General features: G+C 39.5%; 3 protein-coding genes and 1 non-coding gene across 6 annotated transcripts in view; 1 reads left to right on the plus strand and 3 right to left on the minus strand.

Annotated features, from left to right (window-relative positions):
- Positions 1 to 2,545, minus strand: part of crb (cell polarity complex component crumbs) — a 51,797-nt gene extending 49,252 nt beyond the window's left edge. For 2 of the 3 annotated variants that reach the window (XM_089593305.1, XM_089593306.1), the window contains exon 1: positions 1,503 to 2,545. In XM_089593305.1, coding sequence (XP_089449431.1) covers positions 1,503 to 1,533 — 31 coding nt within the window. In that variant the 5' untranslated portion in view covers positions 1,534 to 2,545. The remainder of the gene's footprint in view (positions 1 to 1,502) is intronic. The other variant, XM_089593304.1, reaches the window with a different exon arrangement.
- A 3,275-nt stretch (positions 2,546 to 5,820) lies between these two features.
- TRNAH-GUG (transfer RNA histidin (anticodon GUG)) lies at positions 5,821 to 5,892 on the minus strand. The gene has a single exon. It is a non-coding gene; the product is annotated as a tRNA-His (tRNA).
- Positions 5,893 to 6,595: 703 nt separating this feature from the next.
- Positions 6,596 to 9,567, plus strand: LOC106643723 (mitochondrial-processing peptidase subunit alpha). Its single transcript, XM_014358970.2, has 10 exons — positions 6,596 to 6,779; positions 7,042 to 7,295; positions 7,361 to 7,440; positions 7,517 to 7,795; positions 7,885 to 8,057; positions 8,119 to 8,233; positions 8,306 to 8,514; positions 8,596 to 8,761; positions 8,843 to 8,975; positions 9,058 to 9,567. The coding sequence occupies exons 1-10, from the start codon at positions 6,730 to 6,732 to the stop codon at positions 9,234 to 9,236; spliced, it is 1,638 nt and encodes a 545-aa protein (XP_014214456.2). The 5' UTR covers positions 6,596 to 6,729; the 3' UTR covers positions 9,237 to 9,567.
- Positions 9,564 to 13,937, minus strand: LOC106642290 (uncharacterized). The gene is made up of 16 exons (XM_023390414.2): positions 13,908 to 13,937; positions 13,681 to 13,837; positions 13,408 to 13,616; positions 13,120 to 13,347; positions 12,683 to 13,043; positions 12,117 to 12,600; positions 11,752 to 12,029; positions 11,445 to 11,677; positions 11,209 to 11,367; positions 11,020 to 11,144; positions 10,779 to 10,955; positions 10,448 to 10,704; positions 10,179 to 10,372; positions 9,965 to 10,112; positions 9,735 to 9,904; positions 9,564 to 9,668 (listed from the first exon to the last, which is right to left on the minus strand). Exons 1-16 carry the CDS (start codon positions 13,935 to 13,937, stop codon positions 9,564 to 9,566), a joined length of 3,315 nt encoding a protein of 1,104 aa, XP_023246182.2.
- Between the last annotated feature and the right edge of the window lie 203 nt (positions 13,938 to 14,140).

Below are 14,140 nucleotides of genomic sequence, written 5' to 3' on the forward strand. Positions count from 1 at the left end.
ATTCTCTGCCGTGGGTCCTCCTTCTACCTGTATGTCCGCACGACTTTGTACACATGTACCATTTGACGGGCTATATGTGTGTGCTTGTAAAGAGGATTTAATTCGAGAATTCGGCATTTAATTGGATTTTTGAAACACCACCGGGTGTACATTATATTGTTATGCTGATGGGCAATGTACCGTTGGCGGGTAATTTCGTTGTCTGGATATTTCATACGAGAAGACGAACCAAAAAAAAGAAAAAACGTTTTGTAGTCTATACCCGTGGTAATTTAAATTGTTAATACGCACGTGCAGCAACGTATAGGGTACGGAGTATATTGAAAAGGATCGATTGTGCGCCGCGGACAATTTTATGATAATTTCGTTGCGTCACGAGATCGGTATATCTCGATGACAATCTAATGCACGCGGCTGTTTTTTTTTCTCAATGTATGCGTTTTTATAATATTTAATTGAAGCTGTAAAAAGTTACAGATCATATATAAACGATCTTGGTATACGGTTGTTTGACAAATTTTCGGTCAACGACGCGAAAACAAACAAACAATCGGTATTATCTTGCCAGCACGAGATGAATTCACCACACAATATACAGAATCACTCCCATTAACACTTTTTTTTTTTATTAATACACCTCGACTGAGTCAATGTTTGAGTAGCTGGCACAAGCATTTCCCAACTGTGATTTCCTTCCCCGCGGCTGGTTATTCCCCGTGTACTCGGTGACTGTCTTTCGAGCGGGAGGAAAGACAAACACTGTCTTCACCTGCTCTACGTGTGGTCTCACTCGTGTGTACACACACGTTCCGAAATTTCTAATCTTATCTATATAGCTGCAGTAAGTGAGAATCAACTCTCTCGTGAACCGATGGTCCCACTCTCTACGCGAAACTTTGTTCGGTGAGACTCCTCCGGCTTCTTTCAAAACGGAGTTTTCGCGGTTTTCGCAACGTTTCGCAATGAATATAGCATCTGCGGTAGGATGCATGAATATTCAATCAACGGTCATTAGTGTTAAACATCGCTGGTTAAACGTTGGCTGATACGTTATTTTTCAACATCAAAGAGACTCTTTTTTTTTTTTTTTTTTTTCGATCGCCTTACACGTACATTCGAAATGCCGTTGAATTTCCTTTCTCCAATAAAAACCTATATGTGTATAGCTGAACATTAGCGAGAGGACGGCGTCACGCGACTGTGCATCTATACCATCATACGTATAACGAGCGCGAAAATTACCTTAGTTTCGTGCACTTGCCTCTACACATTCGGTACTCTGAAATCGGGGAAATTTCACAAATTAGTATAGGTATATACGTTCACAACACCTCGTCGAAGACTACCTACACATGCATTCAACGAAAGAAGAAACAAAATATGAGGACTGTAGAGCTTCACGCTCGGGTGGATAATGAAACGTGAAAAAATCGTTATAGTGTGTATATACCTGTACCTAAACCGCGCGCATAAAAAGAGTACAATAGGTAATGTGAGTTCACCTGCGACGACGTGCAGCAGCGCTGCTCGCATCCTCCCGTGGCGTGTGGTGATCCTTTGCTCGATTCAATGCTCCGAAATTCTCGCACTCGGCACAAACTATGCACAGTATAGGCGATGGCACCACCACCGGTTGCCTTCCAGGCTTGCAGCGCCTTGTTGCTGTTATTATCGTTGATAAACAATTTGCCACCGGGTATCGATTGATTTCAACGCGCACGCAAATTTCACGGAGTAACAACAGTATGTCACAAACAAACAAACAAACAAAAAAAATTATGTACCAGTCGATGATTCTTTTCTTTTCACGATGGTTCACAGCATCGGTAGAGAACGGCGATAGCGATGACGACAGCACATCGCGCTGCTGCTTCGTGTATACTTGTTCCCACTGAGAATGGATCGTTACAGTGACTCCGAAACCTGAAGATGCCGATCTGTCGTTGTCCAACAGTGCAGGTGGGTATCTGTGATGCGTACGGTACGTAGATGTCTCATCGAAGAGGCATGCGTGTGATGAAGCGCAGGTACAAGGCAAGAAGAAGAAGAAGAAGAAGAAGAAGAAGAGGAGGAAGAGAGCACAATAGAGGGGCCAGGGAATTCCAAACCCATAAGGCCCGCTCTGTTAACTTTGTTCACTGCAGGTGCTGTGTATACGCACGAGTACTTTACTACGTTGCGTGTACTATACGTAGGCTCCCGATTTTCAGGGGCTGTCGCAAGATCGATTCCACCCCCTGCTCCGAAACAGTTGGTTCCAGTCGTACTTTCTCATGTGTAACAATCGAATCACATTTTCCCCAACGCGTGTACCGATATGCTCACGATTCGCGCATGGATACGTAGACACTCGGGCGTTATATTTCGATGTCAACTTTGCCGATCTCAAAAATCGGTTAACACCCGCGTACGTCCCTAGAGGGTCCCGGATAGTCGGCGTTTATCGCGTAGTGTGGGTGTGATATCGTTATACGTACACCCGCCTCCTCGCCTGCAGCACACCGCCAACAACGCGACGTCACATGTACAAGCGCAAGCTCTCAGGTCGACAGCGAGGCTTGGACTGAGGCGGCTACGGCACGGCGGGCTACGATCGCGGAACGAAACGCGGAGGCTTGGTGGAGGTGCGCGCGCTCGCTCACTGGTCCGACAAACACGTATTTCGCACACTCGTGTTTCATATCCTACCCAAGAGTGAGAGGGAGCATGCATTCGCAGGAGTTGGCTAGCTATATACACCAGGGAGAGGATGGCTAGCGAGTTCAGGTAAATATAAGCGTTTGTTTGTGTGTACACATAGATGCAGGAGGCTCGTTCTCCTTATACCTGCAGGAGGACAACCTGGAGAACGTTCATGAGTGGATACATGGATTTTTTCGCGTAAAGTTTGGCTCGACTATGGACATTTGATACGTTTCTTCGTTCCTCTTAAATATTGTAACGACTTGTGTTTTAAGGATAATGTAATAATCTTTATAACTGCACAATATACTTTTAAAAGTATTTATACGTAGGGGTTTAGTCGTGACCACGAATTTGGACACTTTTAAATTACACGCGGCAAATTGGGGGTCAAATGGTGGACTTTTTCAATCAGGCGATGATGCAAAATTCTAACTTGAGGATCCATTTTTTGTTTTTAAAAAACATTCATCCATCAAGAAAAAAAAAGCATTTTTCATGAAACGATCCATATACCTCCTGCTAGCTTTAGAGCGGCTCTTCGGATTTCTCTCTCTCTCTCTCTCTGCTTGCCGGACGCCCCCACTTTTCTTTCTCTTCTCCTTTTCCTGTACGTTTGAGGCTCTCTTTTGAGTTTTTATATTACCTCTTCGTGCCTTGTACGTATAAGTACGTTGCTTTACCGGCTAATACCTCCACGAGACGCTCCATACGTTTACACACTCGCTGCTCCCGCGTCGTTTTCTTGTGCACGGCAGCAAAGTACTTATTTCCCTTTTTCTTTCGGCTTTTCCACCAATCATTCTTTAGCGCAGATATGGTTATAGCTACAGATTTTCCTGCACACCTATTCACTCCTTGCGAGAGAAAAGGGGATCGAAACGCGTCAAGGATCGCATTGAATTTTATACTCTATTTCGAGGAAAATAGCTGCAGCAATGCATTTTAATCTCTTCCACGTTGCTTTTTAATAAATTGCGAGGAGCGTGGAGTATAAAAGCACGGGTGATTAATATTTATACTACTGTGGAATCTTGGAATTATTACGTATACGACTTACTTCAAACGGTGTTCAAGTAATGACAATTACAGGTACGAACAGACGATCCGTAATTATTTACTCCTTCCTCATAGACGAAGATACGCTTGAAACCAAAATATGGTTACTCGACAATTAATTACCTCTCCGGAGTGAACTTGCAAATAAGCGTACACTTATTTTTTTATGCCGCTGTAAACTGGAGTTTTCTCTCTGTCTGCACAAAAGCACCTCGACCTCTTGACCGTGAAGCTGAAAATTAAAATAAAAAAGTACGTAACAATGGCCAACTGCGTGATGGCTCTCAGGAGTAAAAATGGCAAAACCACGGGGCGAGGGTATACATTATACGTGTAGGTACGTATTGCAGCCAGCGAGCATAAAGGTTGCAAAAGGGGCCGATTGCGTGCGCGTGTACGGAGCGCTGAGAAAATAGAGGAAAATACAGGGGGAGCAGAGAGAAAAGAAGAGAAAAACAAGGCGAGGGAAGAACAAGAAGATAATGCCACGCTTTTAACCACTCGAAGACCGGATTTTCCCTCGCCGTGGCTGCAGTAGGCTTCTCTAGAGACGACGACACGCTAATTTATTTCTATTTTTTCGCAAGCCGATATATGTGTTTTCGTTCTTTGACTGCGTATATATACAAGAGAGGTATACGTATACGTACATATTATAATATACGTGTGTTGTCAAGGACGCGCGTTTTTGTGTTGCAAGTACTACTTGCTCTTCTCACTGGTCACGATGTAAGGATGAGTAAAAGTTAAACGGTTGGTAAATAATTTTGTATACGTACGTGCAGTACGATGCATATTGTTTCTGCAGGATGGGTATGTGATGAGCCCTTGAGACCGAAGGTTGTAGTTTTCGAACAAACGCACAAGCGCTGAGAAAATTTTACACATTTTATCAGAGAAAAACTTCGTAGCTTTGATTCAAAGTATGTACAATTGCAACAGTTTGAAGCTAAATACGTGTACGGATGTGAAATTTCTCTAAAAGTCACGGAGAAACCATACTCTGTTCGTGAAAAGTAACAGAGCTTTCTGCGCTGATTAGTCACGGTTGATCAACGCTCGTCGTTCCTTTGGCGCGTGTATCTATGTTGTACATACCTATTGGGAAAAAGCCAAGATTGAAAACGTGGTCTTTGAAGAAAAAAGCTGCGGAAACTGCGACTCTGTGCGGTGGATAAGATCGCGATGGCCATTGATTGGACTGTGACGTTTCGCGACGAGCATCAGAAAGAGAAGAGAAGATATATAAGACCTATAGGGGATACAGAGGTGTATGGTGGTATACATGCATAGTGTGCCGTTACCTTACGAAATTTACCGTTTCGGCTCCTACAAAAGTACATCGGTATGTAGGTATATATGTGTATACATACTTACGAGCAATAGGCTAATTCTCTCGCCAGTGTCTAGGAAGCGTAGCCTTTTTTTTCTTTTTCCTCTCCCGCGATACGGCTGAGTGAGTTCCAATGTTATACTCAGAGCCATGTGCCTCTCTCCCATGAGGTTTGTAGACTGTGCCGATAAAAATGCAATTAATAGTAGTTGTGTGCGTTCAGGATGTGTGCCAAGCTTCCCTTTGTTGTTTGCGAAAAGGCGTCCGTATGTATTTTGCAAGATCGGTATCTACGGGCAAAATAACTTTATTCAGATCTTAATGAAATGATATGAAAATAGATTTGAAGGAGGATTACTTGGGTTTTGACAACTTCAGATCAGAATGTCTGATTGCGCATATAATTGATGGAATCAATAGGAAATTGAGAAATAGTATTTAAAATGATTACCTTTTGCTAAGTAACGCAATGTATACTTACGAGCTGTAAAAGCCTTTAAGGACTTAATTGAGTTTTTTTCATACCCTTATGGGGTAATTTAAATCAAGTCTACACTAACAAATACGATAGTTTTCATTCTGAAACAGGCCACTGCTGTCCAATGGTAATCAATATGTGTCTACAAAAAGTAAACAATTTTTAATCATAAAAAATTTGTACATCAAACATTTTGTTTGAAAAATTCCAAAGAAACGAAAAAAAATGTTAAAAAAAAACCTCCGCCGTGACAATGTCTCAGAGACATTGCCGTGACCAGGATTCGAACCTGGGTTACTACGGCCACAACGTAGGGTCCTAACCACTAGACGATCACGGCTATCGAAGGACTTGACCGCGGCTGCTCCAGAGCGGTACTTGACTCGCGTCTTATGTAATTATTCTCGGAAATTATTTATGGCTATCCTGGAAGGGTTGTTGAATGAGCTGTAAGGCCAAATATCTAGAAACTTCATAATGATTGCGTTAACACAGTTATTACGTTGAGTAAAGGAAGGTGAATAGAATGTTAATTTTACATGAATTTTGGGCCCCTCCAAACAGTTAAGTGGGCGACATCTCGTGACTAACAAGGTTTTTGATATTTTTGTGCGCAAAAATAGACTTACCTTGGGAGAGTAAAATTTTAATTAATATACATAGTTGTACCATGTGCGTTGCACACATTTTAAGTCTTCACGGGTTTTTTTCTTACAAAAAAACAAATAAATAGTTGAAAAAAAAAGTCTCATACATTCATGATATGTATTTCTTTTGTTTTTTTCATTTTGTGTAACTACGCTTTCCTGCTTTCGATCACCAATGATTATCACACAACAGGTATGTAAAACATACCTTTCGAATCGTGTAAATAAAATATCTGATTGTGTCATTCGTGACACTTTATCGCAAATTTTTGATTAACAATAATAAACACACATTACTTACTTTCTGGATAAATTGCTCAGGAGAGAGTATAAGTACTGCACAAAAGAGCCAAAAATAAAGTGTGCAATAGAAGGCGGCAACCGACGACTCTGTCGATAAAAAAGGTTGTTTGTCTCAAGATAAACTCCCCTCTCACCCTCTCACTCGTTTTTTATAAGAAAAAAATTTCGTTTAAATGTGTAAGTTGTCTATATTTTAATAAAAAAAATCGCATAGATTAAGAATTAAAATGCTGGTGAGGAGCAGCCCAATTCCGCTAACTGCAGCCCTAAAAAATAGGTGAGGATCTTTCGTTAATTCTTTTTTGCGGTATTTTTCACCAGAGCTAACCTTAATCTATTTTTAAAAATATGCAATTTAACAAACAAAATCTGTGGTATTGATGGAAATAGTGATATTGTTTCTCGAACGACCACAATTTTTATCACGAGTTTTTTAAATTACTTGTGGCAGTGTTGAACAATTTTTTTTTTTACAACGAATATCATTGCATCAGGTGGGTTTATTGTATGACTACACCACTAATTATTTTTGTTAATAGTGGAACTCAGAACAAATTTCAACATCTCCTGCAAAAATATGGATTTGCAACTTCAGTCAAAACACCAGAGTCAACTCAGGCAGACAAGCCATCGATCACTTCTTTTCCACCATTATCAGAACCATTACCTGGGTTACCTACTCCAATATATTCAAGTGCCAAAGAGGATAAACAAGTAACAGAAATTACAACATTACCAAGTGGTTTAAGAGTTGCATCTGAAAATCGTTTTGGACAGTTTTGCACTGTAGGAGGTAATGAAAAATAATTAAATATGTGAGAGGCACACTTTTACTCAATTGAAAAATAAATTTTACAGTTTTGATTGATTCTGGCTCTCGTTATGAGGTCGCATATCCAAGTGGAATATCTCACTTTCTTGAAAAGCTAGCTTTTAACGTAAGTTACAATTAATAACGACTTTTCTGATTTCTTCAAAACATATTTGCATATTAATCCACAAATCAATCAATAGTCTTCCACGTCGTTTAAAAATAGAGATGATATCATGAACGAAATGGAAAAACATGGGGGTATATGTGACTGCCAAGCTTCCAGAGATACCTTTATATATGCTTCATCAGTAGAAAGAAATGGATTGGATAAAGTTGCTGAAATTTTGGGAGACGTTATTTTAAGGCCCCAAATAACGGAAGAAGAGGTAAATATTGCAAGGCAAGTCATTCAATTTGAACTGGAAACCCTTGCTACAAGACCAGAGCAAGACGTTATACTCACGGATATGATTCATGCGGTATGTTTTTTTTTTTTTTTAACATTTTTAGTGAAGAAAAATAAATTTCCATTGTGTCATTTACAACAATGAAATATTATTTCTTATAGGCAGCATACAGAGATAATACTATAGGTTTACCGAAAATATGTCCAGAGGGGAATGTTGATAAAATAGACAGGAAAATTCTGTTTACTTATTTAAAACACCATTATACACCCCAAAGAATGGTTGTCGCTGGTGTTGGTGTAGATCACAAGAAATTGGTGGAATCGGTTGAAAAGTGAATATTATTTATTTTTTTTTACTTAAACATTTTATAATTCGGTAACATTGTTTTACAGGCACTTTGTTAATAAGAAACCATTATGGGAAGAAGATCCTAGTCTCATCATATCTGATCGATCGAAAAACTTTGTTGATGAATCAATTGCACAATACACTGGCGGTTACATTGTGGTAAACATCTTCTCTTTTTTTTTCGTCCATTCGATTTGTAAAAAATTATTTTTCAATATTTTAACTTTATAGGAGGAATGTAATGTACCGGTTTATGCTGGACCAAGTGGTTTACCTGAATTATCCCACATCGTCATAGGGCTTGAGGGTTGTTCGCATCAGGATCCTGACTTTGTTCCTGTATGTGTTCTTAATATGATGATGGGTGGAGGTGGCAGTTTTAGCGCCGGTGGACCCGGTAAAGGCATGTACACGCGGTTGTACACAAATGTTTTGAACAGGTTTGTTATTAATTGTTCAACTCGCAAAATTAACCGATTAACCCATAAATAAATATATTATAACGAAACAAATTTTTCTAGATACCACTGGTTGTACAGTGCTACAGCATATAATCACTCGTACACTGATACCGGTCTCTTCTGTATTCATGCGTCGTCTACTCCATCGCACGTCAAAGAAATGGCTGAAGTTATTGTCCATGAATTGGTTGCAATGACCGGAGCCTTATCTGATAGTGAACTAGCTGTAAGAGTTTACATTGAAAAATGCAGTAAATAAAATTAAAATGATATTATCATGTTTTTAAAATTCATTCTTTACTTACAGAGAGCTAAAAAACAGCTACAATCAATGTTGTTGATGAATTTAGAGCAAAGACCGGTTGTATTCGAAGACATAGGGAGACAAGTGTTAGCAACTGGCGTTAGGAAACGTCCGGAATATTTTATTCAAGCAATTGGTCAGCAAAATTTTTTTTTTTTTTCAATGCAAAACAATAATGAAGAAGCACTAACTTGATAAACTTTTCTGCCTGATTTTAGAAAATACAACGAAGGACGATATCGTCAGAGTGGCACGTCGCCTACTTAAGTCACCACCAAGTGTTGCAGCTCGCGGTGAAGTCAGACACGTCCCTTCCATCACGGACATCCAGGCTGGTCTTTTAGATGCACATGGACACGTTCCCGGCTCACGAAGCCGGCTGTCGCTTTTTCGTTAATAAATCGAGAAGAAGCGCGTCCATGTTATTAAAATATTTTTCCCAAAGTATTTCATTGTTGACTAAGTCGTAAAAGTAATCGGGACTTACAAATTACTAAAAAAAAAAAAGAAAAAAAGAAAATAAAAGAATAATATAACGCCTTTGATTTTTTGGTATTCCGTAAGTGTAGTTATTTTGTTTCAATTATTTTTTCTGTTATTGTCTCTTGTTAATTGACTGAAAAAAGGATACGTGTGAATCAAGTATTTGTTTGAGCGAGATTTTTTTTATTATTATTGCCGAATTGTGTAAAACATGTTTTGTAGAATACAAAGAAATTTACGCTTAATTTGATATAGTATTCTCTTTCAAACTTTTCTCAACGTCAGAATTTTCATATGATGTTGTATATTTGGATTGAAGCAATTTCAACATCTCTTGGAGTGTATTCTAAAAAAAAGAAATTGATTAAATTAAAGAGAACATTATTATTTCAATGAAATAAAGCGACTTTACTTGAAACTCCGTAAAAGTATTGTCAATTTTTGTGCTAACATAAACATTCATATCACTTTCACTTGTAGTAGTCGTTTTAACTGACTGTTCTTCTTCATTTGATTCAACTTCATCTTCCAAATACCATTCTAATGATGGCATTTCTAAGGTACGAACAAAATCCAAAATCCCTACAAAATACAAAGTAAGTACCTATAACCACGTTTTTTTTACATTTTTAATATATTTACTTTTAGCTTCTAAGGTCCAAAAATTGAAGACAGTATCACACAGAGTATTCAAACGCCCCAGAGCACTGTCGAAAGATTCCTCGCAAATTTTATTTTTATCAGGGAACGACAAATGTTCCTTTTTATTCTTTAAAGTGGAGTAAAAATCCTAAAGAATTAAATGTTCGCTATTAACGGTTTATTTGATTCAAGTGTTTCTATTTCAAAGGCTTACCATTCCTTTGCTGTTGATAACACTTAAAGCGTCGCGAACGAATTTGACTACAGATGAGGCAAAATTATCCTTGTCATATTCTATTATGTTGCTGTCCACAACCTGAGGTACTTCATGTTTTTGCTTCTTAGGATTCTTTTGCTTTGTGGTATTATTTCTTACCGCGTTCATGGTTTCACTCAAGTTTTTCGGTACTACAAAAACGTGGATAACATTTTTAATTTACCACTGATTTCTGTTTCTTTGTCTTTTTATTTTCCTCAACTTACTATTAACTGATGGAAAAGGTCCCTGAACAAAATGAAAAGCTTGTTTCACTTTGTTCGCCAATCGATCCAATAGTGCAGTTATTTCATCGTGTGGTAATCGATCGTAACATTTTTCTGTAAAACGCACTATTTCTTCTCGAATTCTGTCATCCACGTCAATCAGCTCCTTTGTTTTCATTTCTACGAGATGTTCGCACTTTACCATAGCTCTATCCACGTCTTCCAATAATTTTAATTTTCGCTCTGTAACGCTTAAACTGAAAAAAAAAAAAATAAAAAAAAATAAAAAATAAAATCAATGTGACAACGAAAACCAAAAACATCAGCGAACCTTTCAAAGAAAGATTTTTCAATGCCATTCATCTGAGCGTTGGCGAGATCTTGGGCCTTTTTTATTTTTTGCCGACCCTCCGATTCGTCCTTTTGAATCTTTTTCAACAGCACACCTATTCCAGTCTGAGCTTTTTTCAATTCCTCTTTACTAAAATTACCACCGTCCGCGAACAATCTGCACTTACAAAATATAATTATTGTCACCTGTATATAGTTCTGACAGGTAAACGTATACCCACGTGATGGCATCGACGAATGCTTCGTTGCTTCTTTTCATCATGCATATTTTTCTCGTCATCCTCTTCACCACACCGTCAACTCTTAGCTCGACTTTACCCTTGTATTTTTCTTTCAAGCCTTTCAACTAAAGAAAAAAAAAAATGTATATGCTCACCCTGCATCCATGTAATATCAAAACTTTTCCACACCATATTGCGCAAACACTTTGTCTGGGAGCTGTGCTTGATTTTCGAGCCGTACTCCTCGAGCATCTGCAGAGCTCGGATATTATATTCCTCGGAAACGTCCGTGAAGCGCAAGAAATCGGCCGCGCACTTTGACGACTCGCTAATCAAACCGACGATCATCTGCAAAGTACCCGAACAATGTTGCTTGTTTATTTAAAAAAAAAAAAAAAAAAAAAAAAAAAGTTATAGCCGTGTACTTTGTTGTGCTTCTCTAATTGCTGCTGGTGCTGCTCCAACTCGTGCAAACGAGTCTCGTAGGTATTTTCACGAATGTCTTCCCGCATTTTTTCCACAGCTTCGAGATCGCCTTTTAGGCCCAAGGACGCGTCGTCTATCAACTCTTCCTGCCATTTTTCAACCACTTGGGCAAAGTCGTTTTCGAAGAACGACTGGCACGAAGAAATGTTTTTCAGGAGTCTAGAAGCAAAACGTATATTTTTTTTCATTTATTTTGACCCACACGCTAGAAAAAGGTAACGAAAACCCGTTGGAGAGCTGCGGACTCGGTTTTCCATCGATCGAGGGACTCGACTTGTCGGCCAACGAGTCGAAGCTCGCGTACAATGAGTTCCTCGAGATTGACTTCGTCGCACAAATAGCCGTCCTCCATCGAATCGCAGGACGATCCGCGGCTACTGGTTTCAGAGACAACTTTCGTTGGTTCGTTGGCGTTGGCTTGGAGGAACTTGTCGATTTTACTTTGCATGGCACTGAGCTCCTTTTTCACGAGCTCCTTGGACTTTTTAATCATCTTGACGTCTTCGTTGAAGTCATTTTGATACCTGAGAGGATACAAATGCACGTACCAGGTATTCTTACCGTACTAATATGTATTTTATTGAAAATAAAAAAAAAGGGAGAAGTCGTACTTTCGACTTTTTTGATCCAAGATTGAAAAAACCACAACTAATCTCTTTTCCAACTTTGGCACGTTTTCTTCCTGTCTCAGGGTGTCGACCTCGGCACCGACTTTGTTCAGCAAATCGCCATGTCCCAACGCGTTCGTTGCTGCTCTACTCTGCAGCTGCAGGGCCACCTTCTCTTGCAAATTCACAAAGCTCAAGGACTGGTTGTCCCAGGGAGATCCGAAATCTCGGAACGGCTTCAAGGCTTCGGTGGCTCTCTCGTTGATCATTTTTATGTCCCGACTCCAAATGCTCTTCAATTCCAAGACGAAGTCGTCAATCGCCTCCTTTGCTCTGCTGTAGCTCTCTTCGGCGGCTCTGCATTCGTCGTCTCCGTCGAAATCCGTTCCCATGATCGCCTTCAAACGATCCAGCTTCTTTAGCAATCTGCCAGCGCGTCTGGACATGTGGAAGTTGTAGGAGTCAATGAACCCTCCGATCGTCGAGTCTGGAAAATTTTTCCTGCTCCATAAATTACCTATACATGGGTAATTTTATTGCTGAAAAATAATGGGAATTTGCTCCGTTACCCAGGGATGATATAACGACATCGAGTTGTTCGGATTGTTGGAGGAGCCTGGACTCAGGATAGGGAACGGACACAACCCACTGGCCAATCGTCTCGGAGATGACGCTTTTCCTGCTTTTCAAGCGACACAGAGCGGCTGTCCCCTCCATGCTCCTGAGGTACTCTGAGCCGGCGTTTTTTAATTTCTCGCGCTCGACGTTGAAATCGTGCAAAGCGCTTTTCCGGCAAACCGCTTTTCTGTCCTTTCTCGTTCTTTTCAGCCAGACACAGTAATTTTTCTTGAACGCGTCGGCTGACAGGCGCAGCTTCAGCTTTAGATCCTCGTACCTTTTGTAATTGCTCAGGGTCGTTTGATTGTACTCCTGATCGTGAAAACAAGTTATCAATTTGTGACCGACGCTCGATCTCTTTTCTGCATCGATTATACATCATAGGTACCATGATTTTTTTCTCCATCAACTTTTTTAGTTCACAGGGTTGTAGGTAGAACAGTTCTCGTAAAACATCATTGTGCTTTTTGAACACCAGCACCGCGTCGCTTTGAGTTTTAGACTCTACACTATTGATGAGCTCGAAAGTTTCGTCGATGGCCGATCTTTCTTGCGTCATGAGTATATTTATTTCGTTTTTCAATTTCTGGTAATCTTCGCCCTTCAAGCAGGAAAGCTGAGAAAAATTTGCGTGAATCATACACGATCAGGCGTTTGGGAGCCGGTCAACACTTACTTCGCAAAAGCTTTTCTTTTTAATTTCCACTTCGGCGCGAATCTGGTCGATTTCGTTCTGTAAATTTTTTCGCAAACCGTTTATTTCCATCTCGTATGTTTTCCGCAAGTCGTCCAATTCTCGTTGTAAGTGTTTGACCGCAGTTTCATGTTCGGATTTTCTTATGAACAGTAATTTCTCGACTATAACCGAGGGTTTCGACAAACCTTCTGCAAATCACACATGTTTATCGTTTAACCTTTCAGGAAAATAGTTCGCTAATCTTACTTTTACCAAATTTTTTTGGAACTTGCTGGACACTCCAAACTTCTTTCACGTGTTCTCGTTCGGCTTCATCGCGTTGCCGGCATTTCTTGTTGAAAAACGGCTTGGATTTATCTTTCAAGCCAAGAAATAATGAGTCTGTACTGATGTTTTTGTCACCTAGGGACTGTAATTTTAAATTATTGAAAAATGCATGGTTTAGATACTTTAGCAAAGTTTTGTTTAGGTACACCAACTGATCCGCAAAAATAATCTGACTTCGACATTTGGGTGTAGGAATTTTATTACTAAAAAAATTGTTAACCACGCGTGTTTATCTGATGTGTTATTACATCGCCAGATAGATCACTGTTATTCCTAACCCATAATAATAATAATATTCTCTAAGCAAGATTTGTCAAATTATCGCTGTAGACTCTTTTTTCAAGTTTTGTTATTGTGTGACAGTAATATTTGAGAAAAATAATAA

Source organism: Copidosoma floridanum, unplaced genomic scaffold, assembly GCF_036245765.1.
Source record: "Copidosoma floridanum isolate Cflo_tuat_1 unplaced genomic scaffold, Cflo_Japanese_pri ptg000019l, whole genome shotgun sequence".
Taxonomy (NCBI): Eukaryota; Metazoa; Arthropoda; class Insecta; order Hymenoptera; family Encyrtidae; genus Copidosoma; species Copidosoma floridanum.